The 21,435-nt window shown below is 45.5% G+C and overlaps 2 protein-coding genes across 6 annotated transcripts; one reads left to right on the top strand and one right to left on the bottom strand.

Moving 5' to 3' along the window:
• The first annotated feature begins 1 nt into the window (after position 1).
• invs (inversin) lies at positions 2-14,741 on the top strand. 5 transcript variants are annotated; one of them, XM_088386331.1, is made up of 19 exons: positions 2-20; positions 766-861; positions 5,512-5,611; positions 5,931-6,097; positions 7,449-7,622; positions 8,180-8,347; positions 8,417-8,597; positions 9,113-9,222; positions 9,295-9,466; positions 9,841-9,996; positions 10,123-10,244; positions 10,510-10,617; positions 10,739-10,845; positions 10,915-11,124; positions 11,444-11,652; positions 11,735-12,131; positions 12,454-12,608; positions 13,484-13,561; positions 13,795-14,741. In XM_088386331.1, the coding sequence occupies exons 2-19, from the start codon at positions 859-861 to the stop codon at positions 13,908-13,910; spliced, it is 2,733 nt and encodes a 910-aa protein (XP_088242457.1). In that variant the 5' UTR covers positions 2-20; positions 766-858; the 3' UTR covers positions 13,911-14,741. The 5 variants fall into 5 exon arrangements, with proteins under 5 accessions (XP_088242457.1, XP_088242458.1, XP_088242455.1 ...); XM_088386332.1 differs by lacking the exon at positions 2-20 and adding an exon at positions 110-198 and having other exon boundaries at positions 5,934-6,097; XM_088386329.1 differs by lacking the exon at positions 2-20 and adding an exon at positions 110-198.
• On the bottom strand, positions 14,738-21,084 carry tex10 (testis expressed 10). The gene is made up of 16 exons (XM_088386328.1): positions 20,917-21,084; positions 20,530-20,721; positions 20,222-20,409; positions 19,832-20,158; positions 19,512-19,724; positions 19,191-19,443; positions 19,007-19,119; positions 18,689-18,936; positions 18,468-18,603; positions 18,226-18,395; positions 17,418-17,595; positions 16,645-16,867; positions 15,800-15,880; positions 15,497-15,681; positions 15,220-15,427; positions 14,738-15,129 (listed from the first exon to the last, which is right to left on the bottom strand). The coding sequence occupies exons 2-16, from the start codon at positions 20,719-20,721 to the stop codon at positions 15,013-15,015; spliced, it is 2,832 nt and encodes a 943-aa protein (XP_088242454.1). The 5' UTR covers positions 20,917-21,084; the 3' UTR covers positions 14,738-15,012.
• Between the last annotated feature and the right edge of the window lie 351 nt (positions 21,085-21,435).

The raw sequence follows: 21,435 nt of genomic DNA, 5'->3' as shown, positions 1-21,435 counted from the left end.
AAACGAAACTGAAACTTCCGGTAAAATATAAGCTTTGATGGGAAATGTAGTCCTAACACAAACCTAAACTGACGTCCCCGTCAGTTGAAAAACTACAAACATGGTAACAATCGAAACTTAATGGGAATTGTAGTGTTTTGTCATCATTATATTTAACGGGACGCCCTGGAAGAAAACTTGAGAGTTGGGCATTCAGAGGTAAACATAAAATTACAACAATAGAGGCTAAAGGTGTATTTAAAGAAACGTTAGCATGATATTACCATGACGTCCCTTTAACCGTGTTATTTGTTTTACATTTATGATAAGTTTCATTGAACGGGACGAGTTCCATCATTTCTCCATAACTTTTTAGGAACCTTAAATTTGACCTATTTTCACTTACGTCGTTATATGATGCTCAGCGTATACATGCTCACTATTTGACGTATACTTAAGCTTAAACTCGTCTGGTGTTTGTCAAAGTTATCACCCAAGCTTATGTTAACAACTTAATGTTATGATCAACAACTAGGATACGTCTGCCTCACAGTTCTGAAGTTCGAGTTTCAGGTTTGGACCTTCTTGCGTAGAGTTTGAATGTTTATCTATAATGGCTAACAAGTCTAGAATCTCCAAAGTGAGCTTGGACAGGTCCCATTCCAACTCTAATGTGGACACCTAGAAAATGGATGGATGGAAGTCCAGGGTACCATGTATGCTACCCAAAAAGATAATTTACAACTCGTCTGATTTTGGTGAACTATCGTCTTTCTCTCTCCCCAGCATGATGAGAGATCAGGGCAGGTAGAGGACATGGAATCGCAACCAACAACTGAAGTGGAAAACATCTACTGAAACATCCATTTCAATGCAACTATGGTAAGAATCTGACACAAAGTGAGCAACTGTGGGTTTATTTTTGGGGGCTTACACCGTTAATAATCCGTGGTTGGTTATGGGAAGTGCCAGATTGCCAGATTGTGTTTCTTTCCCAGGAGACCAGGTCAGTTGAGACTTTAACAAACCCTAATTATGTGACCCGTTACAACCTAATTGTTAAGGAGATTAACTAGAATGTTGAATTGAATAACTGCATTAATATTTAATGGGCTCAAATTGTCTGTAGGGGGTTCGCGGTGTGTAAGCGACTCGCAGATGGAGAAATTGGACAATTTATCGTACTCTCACCGACTATCGGTGGTACGAAGGGGCCGAGACGAATATTCCAAATGCAATTTTCTAGCTGTTTCTGTTTCGTGAGATGTGGTTATTTTTTATCTTTAATTCATTCTAGGCTAGGCTAATAATACTTATAATACTACGAGTGCCTTATTGCCATATATTCATTCAATGTACTAATTTGAAAGCACCCTCACAATTCTTCTCTGCTGCTCTTTTCTGTTCCCAACATCTTTTCCCGTTTCGCATTGATTTTTTTGTTTGTTTTTTTCAGCTGATTACGTCCCTCTACTGTGATTCGCCTTTGGGCACGTTGCTCTCTACACTTTAATTGGACATTTAATTAGATCACAGTTTTAGTCCAATTAGACTCCGAGGTGTGGGGGATAGGGAATGGAAGGGCGAAGAGGAAAAAGTCCCCGAGCTGATCTCGGTCTCGCTTCCTCTTTCTCTTTCTTCATCTGTCTTTTTCGGTCTGCCACGCCGTCCGTCCCTCTCGCCATCTCTCCCGAGGGCTGCTCATTAGTGATATAATGGGAGGACTCTAAACACACATCTCCCCCAACTCTCCAAATGACTCAAGCAGCATCTGAAACACACAGATGAGGCTACGGGGACATTTGTGGCTCACTTTTTATACACATCGTTTACTTTTCTATTCAACAATATTTGCCGGGAAGCTAAAAGCATAACGTTACCGGCAAACGAGTTTATGGTCGGAGGCTTTGATTAACGCCGCTTGACAGGCTGCCACTCACGGCAGTATTGACCCGCCAAGGCAACACAAACATCAACAACACGCCGGGTAGAAGTCTTATCGACTCGGCGGAAAGCTTCGGCATGATATCGCCGCATCTCGTGAGACCCGAGATCAACTTGATTACTAATAACACTAAAGCGCGTGTCACTCAAATACGAAGCGAATTTACATTATTTTATGCTCTTGATAGTTTTGCCTTCTCCAAGAGCACAAAGGAGAGTTATTGCTTTAATCATAGATTTTTTTATATTTTATTTATATATATATATTTTTTTCTAATTATTATTATTTTTAGTTTTTTTTTTTTAATATATATATTTTTTTCTGCTTACATGATTAACACAGGTAATTATGCACATCCTTTTTTGCTCGGGTGTGCTTCAATATCATGATGCTTTAATATAAGAAAATAAAAATAATGTACTTAAATAATAATTTCATCATGCACAAGATACATCACTTCGTTCATCATCCTGACACAGGAAGTAGCCGACAAATGAACAAACAGATGGACAGTGCAGATATTATACAAGTGTTCCCCTTTTATCAACAGTTCTGCCTTGGCGGAGGTCTCTGTTCCACTGAGTTCTAATCCACCAAGTATTGTTCCTCGCGTGTCACAAAAGCAAAAACAACAGCGTGCCTCAGCGGGCGAAGACACGTGTAAACACTCACACCCAGATGTATGCCAATATGCACACACGCCATGCCTCAGAGGACACAAGTCAATCTGTGTGTACCTTGAGGAGTCTCCTGAGGTCTTTGCCTCACACACACACACACTCCTCATACCTGCCCCACCGCGTCTCAAATCCCCGCTTTAGATCTGCGTGTATTTGAACGACAATTCGGTAGGCAGGGGTGTTATGGCCACAGGCATCACTACCTGACCCCCTGCCTGTGGCTGTTTGACTGACAGCCGTGGTCCCGCCTAATTGCATTACCCTCCCAGGTGATTGGCTCACACCCGGGGGACTCATTTGTCAGGATGCGTGGTGGTAATGATGTAAATTAGCAGACATATATGTCACTCAGCCTGCCGGCGCCCCGCCGATTGGCCCCGCTGCGCTGGTGGGCCCGGCCCCCCGGCCGAGGGAGTCGGCTCATTGGTCTTGGGGGGATCCAGGATGTCCCCCAGAAATAGAGCTTTGCGGATCGGGCATCCCCGTGGGCTAATATTATCCATCCTCCCACCACTTTACCTGTCAGTCAAAACGCAGGGACGGGACCCCCGCAGCGTCTTTCTGCCGTCGGTGATACACACCACATTTACACACCCGCCCCGAGAGAGCCCACGTAGGTGGCGTAGGCACCTTTACGATGTTGGCTCAGGCCCAAAACTGTCAGAAAATAAGCGTATATAAAAAGTGTGTGTGCGTTACTTATAATAGAGCGAAAAGGCCACGGGCTTCTGTGCCGTTTTCCCACTGCTTGCCCAGCGTGCCTTAGTTTTGTCCTCTATCAAAACCAGACTCCTTCACAAAGCACAAACAAGAGTGACACTAAACCTAAAGACACACACAAAGTGTAGCACTCCTGTCGAGTTTTTAAAAGGCTTGAACAAAGTGTAGATTCTTTGTCAAACTTGTATTTATACAAGCGGGACCATGAATAAAGAATAAATAATGTCAGCATCAGCATGAATCGATAGCCTTACAGATAAACAATCGCTCCAGCCGGCCCTCGGCCCGTGATCAATGCTTTACTCTGAGTTATTGTCTTCATATTAACAAGTGAAGTGCTCCCTGAGGAACGCCTTTGAATGGGGAAATGAGCCCGCCGCAAAGCTCTCAACAGGACCCGGCCGTTGTTTTTACAACCTTCTTTGTTTGATTCCAGACGCGACATCTCAAAAGGCTTTTTAGACAAATTTGGATTCACTGTAGGTGTTTCCAAAACACTCGGGTCCTCATGAAACTCTAATTGCCTCCTCTCACTGACCTGAATGTCCCTCACATCAATTCACTTTATCGACGAGCGTGTCCCGCATGTCCGCGGCAGCTGAAATTCAGATTTTTTTTTTTTTTTTTCGTATTCCCCTCTTGCGTTTAAGATTATTCATAAATCAATTCATGTGTTTATAGTAGTAGCAGCTGGGGATGTTAATATTGACTCGGAGAGAGGAGGAAAGATCAAAATAAATCAAGAAAAGTCAAAAGTAAGTTTTAATGAGCTCTTGTCATAGTGGAAAATAATCACTTTGAGAAGTATGAGTGGACTTGATATTCAGAAAAGGACAGTAAAGTGCTTTTTTTGTCATTCAGGTCATAATAAAAATCTCGCAATAAAAAGAATGGTTGAAATGTCACTATTTAAATACACTACTACTATATTTGTCTATCAAATAAAGCAGAATAATAAAATAAAATTAAAAAAATTAAAAATTCTATTTGTCTGTCAAATAAAGCAGAATAATAAAATAAAAAAATACAGATAAAAAATAAAAATAAATAAAAATTGCACATTCACTCGGAAACCTTTTCTCCCAAATCATACCCATAAAACAAATTCAATTTAAGTGCATCCACTTTTGGCCTACCCTCTTTAAAAATACCATGTCCTAAAAAATTGGAAGTCTGAATACAGAGTTGCTCTTGTATTTTTAGATACTTCCACACATGTTAGACATTGTACATTGCTGACTCATCACTGTCAATTAGCGATTAGTTGAGATGTTTGCGGTGGAATTCAGTAAAAATAAAAACTATTCTCAGAGCAAATAACTCCCCGTGACACTGCACATGTGCCAAACACAACAAGATGATTTACTTCAAAACGCGGCGCTCGGGTTGAGCGTGAGAAAGCAGGAGGTACGATTGCCGTGCCGCACGCACCGTCCGCGGGAGCTCGCTTTACGAGACGGTAGCAGGACATGAGATTCTTCTTCCTTGGAGCAAAAGTATTTGGACGATGGAAACAAAGTTTCCGATGGTGGGACCGATTAGTGCCGCTGGCTTCATTGTGTTTAGGGGGCGATGATTGATTTCTGTGTTGTACCCTGCAGGCTTTGTCCCATATCTCTCTCTCCACACACACTCACACACACACACACACACGCAGAGCGGAGCATGTTGCAGTATTAATGAGACACTAATAAGACATGAGGAGAGACCCCCCTCTTACACGCTCCACACAGGGATCGCGCCTCCACCCCTCGCTCTCTCCCCAGCTGCTTCCCGTCCACAGATTACCCGGCTTTCACTGGGCTCTTGTTAAGTGGGGCCAGGAAGAGATTTAACCCCCCTCAGCGGGGAGCGCACACACACATGCACGTCCACCCTGTCAGAGCACATCAGCTTGCCAATATGTTATCAAAATGTCTTCATTTTGGACTCGGCAGCCAATGGAATGTCGGGGTTCATCTGGATTTTTACTGATTAATTTAAAACAACCGTGTCGCGAGACTAAACAAAATATTATTTTTTGTTTTTTCAGTTTGCGCTGATTTTTTTCAATCTAGTGACAAAATTGTTGGAGCTAAATAACGTCAGAGAGAATTTTTCTACACAGCACTTGATAAGCACGCTATTGTATATGTACAGGAAATAGCCACAGGTTGAATCGTGACCTTATGCATGTTTGTGTTACAGGCCTCGGCGCCGTCCGGCCCGGGCGCCGCCCCTCTGGGCTCGCAGGTTCACGCTGCCGCTGTCAACGGCGACAGGAACGCGCTACTCAAACTCATCACAGGTAAAATAAATCCAAATATACAACCCGCTTGAGGTGCAGAACTGCAAGGAGGCCAAAACTCCAGTTTATATAGTGACCGGACAAAAACTTTTTTTTTTTTTACTACCTACACACACACTTTCACATTAGTATGCAATAGCCGAGTGCTTTATTGATTTCTGCAAGGAAATTTTGTGCAGGCAGGTCAGAGGGCAAGGTAAGCCCCAGCAGAACGGAATCAGGCTTTTTTGCACAGGAAAAAAAAAAAAAAAAAGTAGATGCTCACAGTTTCAGATATTAAAAGATAAATATGTACTGATCTATTCTTTTGTGCATATAGCAGAGCCAATCCTACGGGACTGCGAGGATCAGTTTGGCCGCACCCCTCTTATGTACTGCGTGCTGGCTGATCGCCTGGACTGCGCCGAGATTCTCCTGAAGGCCGGAGCATCAGTCAACAAAACCGACCACAGCCAACGCACGGCACTGCACCTCGCCGCACAGAAGGCATGGCCTCCGCTGACCCACACACACACACTCGGTCAAACACTACTTGTTAGCACGTGAGGCAAATTGGCGTGTTTGGGGCTTGAGTGAAAATAATAATAATAATAATAGCTTTGCAAGTGAGCAACTAAATCGACCAAGCTGGGGTTCGGTGGAAAAAGGGAGGCCACTGCCCCCTAGTGACCGTATATATCGCCTCAGGGCTACTGGGAGACAAATTAAGAGAGAATGGGAATAACTCTGGAAGCATTTCACATACATTAATAATCTTTTATAGGGCAAGGAAACATGTTTGGTCAATTAAGTGGAAATGAACGCCGGCAGCCTCACTACAAGGCAGTCGAAGCCAATCATTGAATAAAAAGCAATGATAATATACTCAAGACAAGGTTCTAAATATAGTGAAAGAAAAAGTGAGGCATGATTATTCATGCAATGATTTTTTTTTAATTATTCAGAAATTTTATCCTACCTTTTATTAGAGTACTTAAAAATAAAAATAGCAGGTACACACAAATTGAAATTATTTCAATAGTAACAAATCTGTGTGAACAATATTGGGAGACATTTCAATAAATTATTGAAACGAAAAGTTAATGACATCATCAGGTGCAACTGTATTAGTACTCAGTCATATTTAGTAACATTTTCTATGACGACTTTGTTCAAGAAAGGAGCAGTTGTAGTGATAGTAGATAGTATTGGTGTGCTCGTGAGCATGTGGGGATGATGGTGACTGGGAGCCCTGTCTCTTTGACACAGGATCAATAATTGGCCGAGACAGGCAGAGAGGCCAGGGATTACGGATCTAATTGGACGGAGAATAGGGAGGACAGGAGCGCATACACACACTCTCTCGGCCGAGATGCATGCTCACACACGAGATAGATCCGTCAGGCTGCGGCTTTGAGGCGCCACCATGGTAAATATACAAAACACACTCAACGCGCCAAGGGCCGTGCAGACACACAACCTGAGGTGTCCCGTGAGAGCTGTTAGGCACTGCATCACTCAGGGGGGCCCTGGCTGTATACCATCCAAACAGATGATGATGATGATGATGAAGGAGGGGGGGGCAGATCTGGTGTCTAACAGCTCATCACGCGCACCAAAATGAGAGCCAACAAAGATTGATAACCTCTGAATTGAACAAGACATCAGTAGAAGACCACAAGATCGTGCACGGGCCTCGATGTGGTGAAACCACTAATTGAGTGAGGACACGTGCAGAATATTGCTTGAATCAAATATTCATTTATTTTTTTAGTTATTGTCCATCCATCCATTTTCTATATTTTATTATATTCAATTTTATTATATTTATTATATTGTTTTTATTTTCGCAATGCAGGGAAACGTCCGTTTCCTCAAACTGCTGCTCTCTCGGCACGCCAACTGGCTGCAGAAAGACTTGGAAGAGATGACCCCGCTGCACCTCGCCACACGACACCCTTCTCCGAAAGCCCTCGCCTTGCTACTCAAACACATCGGCCCCGGTGAGGTCGACACACAGGACAAGAACAAGGTACAGTGCGACGAAGAAGGAGTGAGAAGGGATCACAGAGAAGTTTGGAGGGGGGGGTGGAAGAAAGGAGCCCAAGGAACAGAAGTATTTGCTGAATCTAATCAGCCATCTCAACCAGAAACCACTGCGCCCGAGATAAAACAACCAATCAAGAGACTTGTCATATTTATTCCAAGAACTGGAGATCAAATTCAGATGTTACTCAAAACATTTGAGGTCATACGCACTCGTGTCGCAGCAAAGTTTAAATTTCTGCGGCCACAGGGACAGAGTGTCACTTGTGCGACCATGCTGAGGTGTGACATCAGCAGTTAGTTTTGTAATGACCCAATAAGCATCATCGTGTCAGATGACAGCCGGTAGCTTTCATTTCGACGCTTTGCGGCTTGCTTCTCAGCGCCGACGTCAATGTGAGCTTTGTGTTGACGTTAGCCCTCAAATTTCTCGCTGGAGTATTTTTCATTTGCGTAATCACAAAGGCCAAAGTCGCGAGACCACAAGGGCTCTTACTGTTCTCCACCCGAGTCATCATCTGTCCTGCTTGCCTCTCTTCGCAGCAAACCGCCTTGCATTGGTCAGCGTTTTATAACCGGCCGGAGCACGTTCGCCTACTCATCAAGCACGACTCCAACATCGGCATCCCCGACAGCGAGGGAAAAATCCCCCTCCACTGGGCCGCGCATAGCCAGGAGGCTAGCGCCACGCAAACTGTCCGCTGTATACTGGTACGCATTACATCAAATTCTTGACCATAATAAATTCAGGACAAATTGGATACATTTAAATTTTTGCAGGAAGCAGCTCCCACAGAGTCCCTGCTGAACTGGCAGGACTATGAAGGCCGGACGCCGTTGCACTTTGCCGTCGCCGACGGTAACGAGGCAGTGGTGGAAGTGCTGACGTCCTACGAGGGCTGCAACGTCACCGCTTACGACAATCTCTTCAGGACACCGCTGCACTGGGCTGCCCTTCTCGGTAAGATGACTGATAGTCCCGCATGGCTCCTTCCCGGGTCCACTACCTTTTGTGTCATCTGGCTTTCCACTTTAATTTGCCATGGTGAAAAGCTAAATGTCGCTTATGAGCCACAAGCTCACAGTTTCAGTTTTGTACGTCTCACAAGGTCACTCTCAAATATTTCACCCTGAAGAGGTTGCATTAACAAAAATACTGTTGTCATTAGAATAATTTTGCGTGGTTGGGTTAGTTTTTTTCCCACATTCCCAATTACCTCTCAATCCCTTCTTTTAAATATCAAGTAATAAAATAATTTTGTGGGGAATAATCCATTAGAAATGATTGCACACTTTAAGGTTGCGTATAAGTCAAGTTAATTCAAATTTGTTTTTGTTGCCCTTCATCACAGAAAAAAAGAAATCAACAACTCCTGATCTTAACCCCCAGGAGGGCAAGGAAATATTCAAAATGGCGTGGGAAAATAGTAGTGTGAAGATGAGCATTGTTTGTGTGTCTCCGCATTGCGTTCTCAGGCCACGCCAGAATTGTCCATCTGCTTCTGGAGAGGAACACGTCAGGCACCATTCCCTCAGACAGCCAAGGAGCGACACCTCTCCATTACGGAGCACAGAGCAACAACGCTGTGAGTCTTTAATATAAAGATATGATAATATAAAATTATATAAATTTTGTTTTTCTTTGTGTGCGTGAATAGGAGACAGTCGGTGTGTTTCTTTCCCACCCATCGGTGAAGGATGAGCCCGACCTGGAGGGCAGGACGGCCTTCATGTGGGCGGCGGGGAAGGGCAGCGATGATGTCATCCGCACCATGTTGTCCCTCACGCCTCACATTGACATCAACATGGCCGACAAATACGGCGGCACAGGTGAGCTCCTCCTTTTCAAGTCTGCAGCCTGTGCTGATGTCAAAGGGGATTTCCCGAAAGACGAGCAAGCTGATAGTGTCAGCGAAATAAGTGGAAGGTCGCCATATAGACTCCCGCCACTGCCAACACTCTCCTCCTTCACACACACACACACACTCGTGACATGTCAGTGACGCCGAGGGCCCTATTGGATGTCGAATCACCATGTCCAGCCTGGCCATCATTGTTTATCTATGCATTTGTAAACGAGACAGCGTGAAGGACAACATGGCTGACTGGCAACCACATCACTTCCTCGAGTTTCCCAGAGTGCAGCAACTGAGAAATTCAGAATCAATGTTTTAGTTAAAAAAAATAATAATCTTTTCGTACAGCACTGCATGCAGCCTCCCTGTCAGGCCACGTCAGCACCGTCAAATTGCTGTTGGAGAAAGGAGCCATGGTGGACTCTCTGGATGTGATGAAACACACGCCGCTGTTTCGTGCTTGCGAAATGGGACACAGAGACGTCATCCTCACGCTCATCAAAGGTGAGTGTCAGGGGGTCTCCACTGTCCGTCTCTTCTTGGAATTCTTTTTTTGCCATCTTCCAATGCTATTTATGTTCCCCCGTAGTTGTATGTCAGACGTGTAGCTGCTTACTGTGTTGAATAAAGGCGCCGCACGTGTGGACCTCGTGGACGTGGACGGCCACACTGCTCTCCACTGGGCAGCTCTGGGAGGGAACGCTGAGGTCTGCCAGATACTGATGGAAAATGGGATCAACCCTAATGTACAGGTGAGATCTTTATTTTTCCAAAGCTCCTGCCCTTCCCAGAAGTCCTCTGGCATCCTGGAGCGAAAATATACATGTGCATTCAAGACCTGTAAGATCAAAAGCCTGCCTTAAAAAATATAATGATGCTTTTTATTGGCACTTGCACCCTGTTTATTATTCTGCTTGTGGTTGACTGGGCTGTTTTTAATATACATCTCATTTCATGTGCTTTCAAAATAAGATCAGCAAAATATTTGATGAGGTGATGATCTGATCTTTGTGGCAGGACCAAGCAAGACGGACTCCTTTGCAGTGTGCCGCCTATGGTGGCTATATCACATGCATGGCTGTTCTGATGGAGAAAAACGCTGATCCAAACATACAAGACAAGGAGGTAGGAATCTACAGTTAGAAGAGCCGGTATGTTTTTTTTTTTTTTTTTTTGCAGGAAGTGGTTGGCACCCCTCTGTTCTTTTCATTTAAAAACATCTGCTGCTATGACCTTGTTTCCACAGGGTCGGACTGCTCTCCACTGGTCGTGCAACAATGGCTACCTGGACGCGGTGAAGCTGCTGCTGGGCTACGGCGCTTTTCCGAACCACATGGAGCACACCGAGGAGAGGCGAGGCTTTGATGATGATAATGACGATGTCGCAAAGGCCGTGCGAGTGACAACGCCGTTGACGCGCAGGTACACGCCGCTGGACTACGCGTTGCTGGGAGGCCACAGCGAGGTGACCCAGTTCATGTTGGAGCACGGCGCTCTGTCCATCGCCGCCATCCAGGACATCGCCGCCGCCTCCATCCAGGCCGTCTACAAGGGCTACACGGTCCGCAAGGCCTTCAGGGAGAGGAAGCAACTCCTCATGAGGCACGAGCAGCTACGCAAGGACGCCGCCAAGTGAGAGACGAACAAACGACACTCCGTTACGCGTCTGTCTCGTCGTGTTTGTCCGGTCATCGGAGGAACGCCGTTGACAATGACGTTTTTTGTCGTCGCACTTTGCTCCTATCTGTCTTTCTCGCTGTCACCCTCGCACACACATACGTCTTCCCTCAGACTTGCTCCTTTTGCTCCTTGTCATTTACTTACCTGTCTCGCATTTGTTCTGAGCTAACAACTGATTTATTTTCGTTCAAATCCAAAACATGCCATTTCTCATCATTTGTTCAATCGATTCGCATTATTTGGGAGTAAAATTGATTTCGGTTGTGTTTAGGAAGCGAGAGGAGGAACTGCGGCGGAGAGAAGCCGTGCAGCAAACCTCTGCCGCGACTCCAAATGAACGAAAATTGTCTCTGGAGACCACCGAGCAGGAGAAGCTCTCCTTGGTGAACCTGGTGGCGGATTTATCCATGAAGGACTCAGTGGTGGAGACCAAGAAAACAACTAAACCTGAACGGAGGAGCAAAGAGGAGAGACACAAAGGTAGATTTGACCTTTTTGTGGATTTTATTTTTCCACGTTTTGTGTCGGTTGGATAACAAATCAATGTACGTCCGTCCTCCAGGCCATCGGAGCAGATCCACAAGGAGCAAAGTTTCCGATCCACCTGACACTGCGAGCCCTGAAAGTCACGTGACATGCGACACGGCGACCAGACTGAAGGACCCGCGCTCTCCTAGCAGACAAGCATCACCCAGACGACTCTCAGTCAGGGAGCAAAGACAGTCGTCGTTCACAAACGTCTCTTCCACGAACGTTTCCGACACAGCCGCCATAACTGATTCCCCGAAGCGCAGACACCACAAGGCCAGAGATCCCGTACGACTCGCTGGGGCCTCTTTGAACACGAGAAGCCCTTCAAGGAAACATCACGCCGCCGCGAGCACGCCACGGGCACACGACCGAGAGCTGCGCAGGAGGAGGAACGAGGCGGCCGGGGTCATCCAGCGAGCATGGCGAAGGTGAGCGGCGAATTTTGCAGAGTCGCAAGGCAGAGGCTCCAAGCTCCAATTTAGTCGGCCATGTTGCCAGAAGCCAGGGGTCACCAACACGATGCCCACGGGAAGATGAACATTTTCTTCACTTGTAGTAAAAGACTCTTAAAGCGTTCTATTTTGTTTAGAAAAAAAAATGGAACAGGCTGCCCGACATACTTTGCCCACCCTTAATAGCTTCCAGCACGAGGCCATCAGCAGCCCCTCTGTTTTCGTTTACTACATACAGTGAATGTTCTGCCCATTAACAAGACTTTGTTGTTTGATCTAACCCACGTGTTGTCTGTAGGCTCCTCGCACGCAGACACAGGGAAAGCAAAGCTTACAAGGGGGCGGAGTCAAATGATTTCAACCACGCCCACACCAGGAAGAAGCGGACGGAGACGCGAGGTCCTCCTACGAAAACCGCAGCTAGTAAGACGACGGCGCTGCAAAATATTTACGGTAAGCGTCAAAAATCTGCAAATCCAACTTCCGACAACAAAAAGAGTAAATTGGCCCTTCGTTTGAGCTATACTGAGAACCTGAAGCGAGAAGGTAGAAAGCAGCCGGGCTGTCACTCTCATTGACTACAATGACCCTTGCTAATGTCTCGGGGTGGCGCTTGTGTCCAAACACTGACCCAGCTGTCTGCTGGGAAACTTAAGGGTGGCTTTGGCCCCGCCCTCAGACAGCCTTGACCTTCATCAAACATCAGCAGGTGATGATTGGAGAACAGGCAGGAACCTTGTTGCTCCCAAGCATGCTGCTGGACAAACAGATAGAAAGATGGACACGTCTCAATGTTCTCACCCTACCTCGTGACGTGGCTCACCCCCGCCCTCCCCTCGTTCTCACCTCGCATCCCTCCTCCGCCGTCGCTTTGACAGTCGTGGCGTCGTGAAAAGTTCAGAGCTGTCAGGGGGAATGTCAACAGTGTAGAGCGAGCCGCTGAACACACACAACGCACAACACACACATTACAAACCGCTGCCTCTCCCTTCTATGCCGCCCGCAAAAAAAAAAAAAATCCGACGGACGTTTGACATACAACTCCAGACCGGTTGGCACTGGCTATCATAATCGGGCTACACCTTTATCTAATTGCCTTTCTGTAATCTCATCTCTGCCAGGCTTCTAATATCATTTCATATCCGAGGGAGAAAAGAGGTGATCACGAGCACATTTGAAATTTTTTTGTGTGGACCTGCTTGTTACTGTCATTTTGATTAATTAAATTTTGACATTGGGGGAATAAAAATCTCGAGATCACCCCCGCAAAAAGTGAAATCCACAATGTAGAAAGTTTTCAAGTGAAGATGGTGAGCTTTGTCTTCTAGGAAACTCCTTGGCCATTCGGGGGCATCCTTCCTTCCGAGGGTCTCTCTTGAACGTGCCTTTACGGACCCAGAGCCAATGTAAGTCCATTTCCTCACACTCAACAATCCTTGAGATAGCAAACATGCGGAATGAAAATTCGGGATGAATCTAAATTGCAGCGTAACCTTTAAAAGTCAACTTCATTTGACCTTTATGGAAACTTTTGAATATCCAATGTTTCTGTACAACTTGCTGTTCTCTAACAAGGAACTGAACGGCAAAACTTTTTAAAATTTATTATTTAAATCTGATATTTTTGTATGTTGTCCAGTTAGCGGTTTGAACTGCGTGCACCTGACTGACACGGTGAATCAAGCCAGGCAGTTTTCCTACCACCTGAGGCCGCAAAGCGCCGGGCAGGGTCGGGGCCATCGAGGAAAACCTTGACGTGCAACCAAGTACTTTTTTTTTTCATGTTTTCTCAGCTGGCCCGGCAGCCCCTTACTTACTTCCACAGACTTACTGTATACATTGTTCGTTTCTAAAATTAAGCCGTAAGACATCAGAGCCATGACCTCACTGGGCGGGGGGGGTTAAGTCTACCGAAGTGGCTTGTGTAAAAGATAACCTTTCATCCATTGTGAGAGGTACACGCACACGCGTGTGACTCACGCTCACACACAGAGATAACCTTTCCTCGTGTTACGGAGAATGAGCCAGTCTATCAACAGCCGCTCATGAACTCGGCCCACCTGCAGAAACGCACACACAATCTAAAAATATGTCAGGTCTATTCCATTACACACATAAAATTGCAAAAATGTGTTTTTTTAAATAAAATAACTCGTTCACACAGAAATTTATTGTCGGCTATTTGCATAGACATAAAATCAGTAATATTGATTCAAATCTGCACTCAATTTTTTGAAGGATTTTCTTCTTACCAAACATTCCCTTATTTTTATTTTTTCTAAAAAAGGAAATAGATGAACTGTTTTCCCAACTTCATTTATAAACTAGCTATTCATACATGAATTTGTGATGTTTATGCAATATAATTAGGGACTAATCAAAATGGCCCTCTGAGGGGAAGTATAACTACAATAAGTCCTCTGACAAAAATTCTCTCACATGAACACACAACCGGCCTTTTTCTTTTCATATAAAATTAAAATTTGCTCACCAAATCCTTGTGTAACATTCCCTGTTACACTTTATTGTAACTATTGATTTTCTTTTTGTATAATAAATGCAAGTAAAAGTGGACTCAAATGTAAATGCATGTAAATGTTTTATTTATTTATTTGAAAAAGAACACAGTACGCAACAAACAGTATTTCCACCCAGACCGGATGCAGGTCAAAGCACGGCGAATCTCTTAAAAAAAAAAAAAAAAAAAAAAAGGAGGAGGGGTTCATTGCTGAAGTTAAAAAACACAAGCAAACAGACCAAACTGTGTTCATGTTGTGGTCTGCTGGTGTTTTTGTGCTTCCGCATGACCGTGTTTTAATCATTTGTGATTGTGAACATGCGTTTGTATGCGAGTCCATCAGTAGATGTTCCGAAGGTTTCCACGTTGAGCGGACGAGCCGTGTGCCACGGTGACGCTGTAACAGTAGAGCAGGTCGCTCAGCCACTGTTCCCTTGTGGCACCGCGGGAATACCTCTGCAACACACACATGGATAAATGAGAGTATAAATTTTTACAAAGACAGTAAAATAAATATACATTCCACCATGGCCGTAAATATCTTACAGTGAGTTGTTGGATGATCTCTTGCAGCAGACTGGTATTGGCCATGAGCTGGTTTTGCAGCGGAGTGTGCTGCATCAGCATGGACAAAATCTGTCCCAGCTGGGGCAACTCCTCCTGGCTCAGATCCGCCACGCGTAGCTGCAAAACCATCCTCAGCAAGCGAGGCACGGTGCTCAACGACGCCACGCACACGCCCCAAATGGCCTCCCTGCGATTCGGAAGGCAAAATGTGTTAAGGTTGGTTTTCCGTCGCCTGATGATCCGCTGGCGAGGGAACCTTTTATGCTGGTCTCGTTCCGCCTCCTGCTGCGGCTGAGTGACGAGCAGGGTCAGAAGGCTGAGGCAGCAGCGGGACAACAAGCGTAGCACGGGTTCCATGGGCAGGAGGGACAGGTCCATTAGCCTGGAAACTGCTTGGAGAAGGCCTGCTGCCATGCTGTCAGGCACGACTCTCAGTTTGGTCTGAAACAAAAGCCATAGAATTTAACAGACTACGTCACTTATAATTACAGCTGGTCAGTAACTTAAAAACGGAAGCCTGCACGCTGCCTGCGTAAAAAAACAAAGACTTGTTCCTCACCATGTATTCAAAAATTCCATTTTGTAAGATCTCAAAGCACTGAGCGTTTGAACCTAGAGTTTCCAGACGTTGGCACACTTCCTGAAAGATAAAAAAAAAAATATTAACAAACACTATAATAGAATATATAAATTCTAGTACCTTCCAAATTCTAATTGGATGCATCAATCCACTGTGATATTTCAAGTAAAACTTTTTTTTTCCAGTCTAATTTGTGCTTAAAACAGAACCAGACATGTCCTAGGCTCTCCATCAACTTTTTTTCTCATTTTCTTCCAATCTAATAATCCGAATTCTCATATTACCACGTGCACGAGCAGCTCCGCCAACATTTGTCATAGCGCCCACTGCACCTGTTGACATTCTCGCCGTCATTAGAAACATTCCCGCCTCATTAGTCGCCGCAATGCTGACACTGTCCATCCCTTTGCCCCCCCCCCCCTCCGTCCCTCCTCTTTACTTCCACTTGGCTGTGATTGACTCAGACAGGCAAATGAGAGAGGCAGGATCTGAGGCCTTAATTGAGGCGCTGAATTAGTGATTAGAAGGCGTTCCAACCCACACACACACACATACACACCTGCCCCAAGGCATGGCTACGCTAACTGTAATTTCAGTCCGGAAATGTCACATTCCCATCACACCACCGGCTCTCATTAGTGCTTGCGCATATCTATAGTGGCCGATAACCACGCATCTCCAACCTGCTCGCCGCGATAAAACTTCTCGCTCTGAGCCTCCATGCGCGAGACAAGTCTTGAGGGTGGGACTGTGTCTGTCCAGATTTTTTTTTCAATTTGACCAAACAATGTAATATTCCCGATAAGAAGGAAAAACGTATGTACCTCCGCGACATCCCAGTGGTGTGTGAAGTGGTCCAGCGGGGTGCGGTGAAGCTTTAGGGGCGACAGAGGCGAGGGGGGCGGTGCTCTGGTGTCGCCGGCCTCCTGCAGGGAGGCGAGCTGCTCGCATGAGAAGCCGGTCAGGGTGGAGAACAGGAAGCTGATGTAGTCCACGTCCTGTACGGCGGCATCCTGGCTCCCGATGGACCATCCACTCAAAGATGACCTGGAACCCAAAAGTACCTTAACGAATGAAGACAGCTGGGGAAAAACTTCACATCCTAAATTTATCACTTTCTCACATTCTACCCAATTTTGAGGTTTAGGGAACAAAGTGTTCAGACAGACATCTTATGAAATCATGCCGTGCCCCCAGGGGAAGATGAAGCGATATCAGGGAGCATAATATTTTGTTGTAAAGACTGAGAGGCACATGCAGAAAGCACTGGTCACAGCAAAAAAAAAGGTTCTTTGTGTCTCTACTAGGGCATCTTGTCTGGACCGCGGCTACCTCTTCCCTGGAACATATTAACGCTGACCCACTGACACATGAAATGAGTCAGATGCACCAAGGCCAGAGAAGGATAGAGCGCTACTGCCATCTAAAGGCAGCCATGTGCATCTTCAGGTGCCAATCAGGGCATATCTAAATTCCAGTCCGTATGCAAATAATTATTTTTGCAGTCTATATAAAAATGTGTTTTGTTTTGATCGGAAGAGTAGCTAAAATGCTCAAATTCAGTGCCATCATTAGAACGTGCTGATTTGGAGCTCACCTCATGTGTATGATACGAATGAGCGAAGCGGCGAGGCTAGCGGAGATTCGTCCGGTGCTACAGCAGAAGCTTAGATTGGCCAGGAGAGCTCGCGACATGTTGGGAAGGAAGTAGAGCAGCTGCACCATTTTTTGCTGGCACTCTGACGGTAGAAGAACCACAGCACCTTCCTGCGGATCTTTTGAGAACATCAAAACAGTCAGACGTCATACTTACATCATGCACAGTGAGGAAAATTGCTACGATACCGGGAAAACTAGTTTATGACGGTGAAAGCCTTAGACGCTCAGATAACGTGCGTGTGATGTGGGCTCTGTCTATGGCTGACGCACATGGTGATGTCAGAAGCCCACAGACAAAAGCGCCGTTGTGATGTTCCTATCACAACTCTTGACCCCCCCCTCTCCTCTTCCTCCTCCTGCTGCCGCTTCCTTGTCACACAACAATCACCCTATCTGACCATCCTGATCTTTGCAGCTTGTGGCCTGGCTTAATTCTGCCTGCGAGCGACGCAGTGTCACGGTGTCTCCAAGAGCAACTGGAGAGTCATTAATCTTGGTTTCGAAGAGCTTTTGCCAAGATTCGTGCGTAATCGGTCAGGAGTTTGGCTCCATCCTTAGTTGCTCTTGAGTAATTAATCATGCAGCAAATGCGAGAGGAAATAGTGTGAAAACAATTTGGGGAAAGGCCTTTTAAGCTGATAATACTTCTTAAATCTTGAGTAATGACGCTTAGATTCCACTGGAGGGCAGCAAAGGGCTACTTTTGTCTAAATGAAGCTCCTGATTTCACAATTTTTGCCAAGTACCGTAAAGCTTGCAGGCGTGCGTCTGTAGACTGCTGAGCAGGTCTTTGTTGCCTCGGGAAGCGGCAGCCTGGATGGACTGGATGAGCAACGCCGACAGAGCGGGGTTACGGTAGCCCAGCTGGGACAACTGCACAGGAAGGTACGCCAGCCACCGACTGAGCACTTTACTCCTTCACAAGAGAGACAAGACTTAGCACTTCTCATCATTAACTGCAATAATTAAGACATGTGGGTGTCTCGACCTTGTTAAATGTGACTGTTCCTGTTCCTGCAGGTAGATCTTGCTGTAGAAAGACAGCAGTAGAGATCTGGTCTGTAGCGTCAGGTGCCTCTGCTGGTAGTACGAGTACACTGCAGCCAACAGGTCTTCTGTCACTGCTGCAACATAGAAGCAAAATTGGAGCATCATTAAGGAAAAAGACCCCATTGGTAAGTTACATGTGAGGGTGTCCTGAAGGTTCACTTTTGCTTTTTTGGGTGAGCACCATCTTCCAGACAGTCCCGAGCAGCATGTGCAGGTGCCGATAGCTTAGCTTCACTTCGCCACCGAGCGTGTCTCGCACAAAAGTCCTCAAGGGGGTCAGCCAGTCTCCGTCGGCCTCTCGGCCGACTTCTTGCCTTTGACTCAGTGACACCATCACCTGGCAAAGTGTGATGTTAAGCGCCAGAGGATCCACGCTCACGTCGGGGGTAGATGGAGTCTGCTTCACCCTGCGGGAAAGAGTGAAGCGAATACAAAAGTCGCTTAAAATGATTGTGAGAAGAAAAAAAAAACACTTACCTCTTATTATTAACTTTCTTTCTTTGTTTGGGTGTGTCATGAAGACCGTATGGAAAGTTTTTCATAAAGTGCTGCTTAAACTCTCCTAAGTATTCTTTGCGGAACCATGAATCCTAGAAGAAGAAAAAAACATCTCAAAAAATGCTTTCCATCATTCCGTGGTATTTACGCTTTCTCATCTCACCAGCGCATCTTGATGCTCTTGCCGTGGCGCCAATTTTCGGAGCAGTTGAAGAATAAACAAGACCTGGAACATTGTGGACATGGCGTCCGGGCTCAACAGGTGATTGCCGTCTGAGTGGTTCCAGGGAGAATCTCCAGTGTTGGCTTCCACCCACACTTCCAGCAAAAGTGGGACCAGGGTCGCTGCAAAGATCTGCACGGCCTCCACCGAGTCCAAACCTTCACGTGCTTCGCCTGGATGAGCCGAATCTGGTCTGTAAAAATAATGTTAACTAAAAAATTGCTGAGACATCATTTTAGCAAAAAGTAACCACTATCATACCCAAGTTTAAATGTTGAGTGCGGACTAGGTTGGCTCCCAGAGTGTTCATACACCTTCACACCGATTTTGCTGTTGATGAGCTCTTCCCAGGTGACATTCAGGGGCGTGATCCTGCTCCTGCTGCAAGAACTAAACGCTCCCTTAGATGGAGTCGACATGTCACCTTCCTCTACTGGTCTTTCCTCAACTACTGCTTGAAGGAAGCGCCCGAGTCTGAAACACAACAAGGTTAGCAGTGGAACCTCCTTTGTTCTTCTCACAGGGAGAAAAGGATTGGAAAAAAAACTTGTTGCATCCATAACTCTTGATCAGCAGAGTACCTGAGAAGCACAGAGAGACGCCACTGCTGACTGGTAACGGTCCTGTTGGGGTTGACGGAAAGCGCCCAAGTGCATCCCTTGGCCTCCTTGTCCTTTTTAGCTCCTCCATGACTCTGTCTGTGAGATATCAACTCCAAGAAGTTGGTGATAAGCACTGCGGGCCGTTCAGCGAGCAGGGCCGGGTAGTGTTCCAACAGCACATCCAGGACCTTCATAGCGTCTTCTTGGATGCTCAACTCAATGTGAGTCATGGCGCAACACAGGTGGGCACTGAGGAGGGGGAAAAATGGAGCCACTCGTTCCGCCGGTACAGATTGGGCGATGTACCTATAATCAGTTCAAGTCGTTAGTTACGACAGGGATGAGTGTGATATTTGAGTTTCCTCTAACCTGAGCACACGTGTGGCTGCCATTCGAACATTGGCATCTTTGTCTGTGAACACAGCAGCCACCTCAGATAGCAAACGTGACATATGCTGCTCCAACAGAGAAGGATTCGTGGACAGAAGCTCCCTCAAGCCCAGCAAGGCACTGTGTTTCACGTTGGCATTGTAATGGTGGAGCTGAGACAACAAGTCCTGGTAAAGGAGAGGTAAATGCACATAAAACAAAGATTTATTGCTGTTTGTTTACATCTGAAAAAGGAGATTGGACATTGATTGAGAGTGGTGACTTGGTGATTGATTTGAAACACTTACATTGATGCCCAGCTGCCTGTTTGTGGTAGGACCACTTGTGTCGGTCTTCAGCTGTTCAGGCAGATATATTCCCTTTGTGCGAAAGTTTGTGTTGGTGGCATTGTCTGCTCTCGGCTTCTTCTTTCCCACTTTTAATTTCACTTTGTGAAAGTCATCTTGTCGCTTCTTCTTCTTGGATTTTATTTTAGCCATCTGGAAAGAAAAGTTTGGATGGATCTAAAGCTAAATGCTGATGACGTGGATGAATTAATGCAACAATACACTGCAGAATATGAAACAGTGGTTACTTTTGCTCAAGACATGCAGCCTGTCTCTTCTCTGCAGTAGCATTAGCATTAGGAAGCTAACTGCACGAGCATCATTGCCGGTGTTTATTTAGTAACCTACCTCCGTTAAGGGTCCTGTCTGTGCCTGCTGCAATTTTCACCGGAATACAAGCTCATCGATATCTGAAGATGAGGAAAAGGCAACGATGTCTGTGTAAGTTAATAATATTTTTGGCTTCTATCACGTTCTGGTCTTTCAGATGAGCAAAATGTACGCTTGTTTTAAATGTCACCACCACCTCTATTCGAAAGCGCAACCACGGCGGGGCATACTGAATAAAAGGTTAGTAACTGATATCTCTCGTTTTCACTGACATAAAATGTGTGCAAAAAAATGTTTTGAAGTACATTAAAAGTGATTTTATTATCTGATTATTGAACCAAAAATATGAACGTTTCCAATATCAGTCACAGTTCTTATTCGGTTAAGGAAATCGGTGTGTCTTGGTGAATAATTCTAACACTACATAGTCGTCCTCGTAAATGCCGTAAATGACAAAATAATTAAATTTCTTTACAGATTTTTATATTTAAAACGGGAGGAAAATATATATTAATTTTCATTTGTATATCAATATTG

This window comes from Syngnathus floridae, chromosome 10, assembly GCF_059516105.1.
Source record: "Syngnathus floridae isolate MCC-2025c chromosome 10, RoL_Sflo_1.0, whole genome shotgun sequence".
Classification (NCBI taxonomy): Eukaryota; Metazoa; Chordata; class Actinopteri; order Syngnathiformes; family Syngnathidae; genus Syngnathus; species Syngnathus floridae.
This window is presented reverse-complemented; position numbering and strand designations above follow the sequence as displayed.

What these genes read in the sequence shown, in the direction of transcription:
- invs (XM_088386331.1), top strand. An exon ending in CATCCTCACGCTCATCAAAG is followed by an intron (nt 9,997 to 10,122) that starts GTGAGTGTCAGG and finishes TGTTGAATAAAG; the next exon opens with GCGCCGCACGTGTGGACCTC. An exon ending in CTACGCAAGGACGCCGCCAA is followed by an intron (nt 11,125 to 11,443) that starts GTGAGAGACGAA and finishes GGTTGTGTTTAG; the next exon opens with GAAGCGAGAGGAGGAACTGC.
- tex10 (XM_088386328.1), bottom strand. Translation starts at nt 20,721, where the DNA reads ATGGCTAAAATAAAATCCAAGAAGAAGAAGCGACAAGATGACTTTCAC. An exon ending in ACAGGCAGCTGGGCATCAAT is followed by an intron (nt 20,410 to 20,529) that starts GTAAGTGTTTCA and finishes CTCCTTTACCAG; the next exon opens with GACTTGTTGTCTCAGCTCCA. An exon ending in GCACGCCTGCAAGCTTTACG is followed by an intron (nt 17,596 to 18,225) that starts GTACTTGGCAAA and finishes TGTTCTCAAAAG; the next exon opens with ATCCGCAGGAAGGTGCTGTG.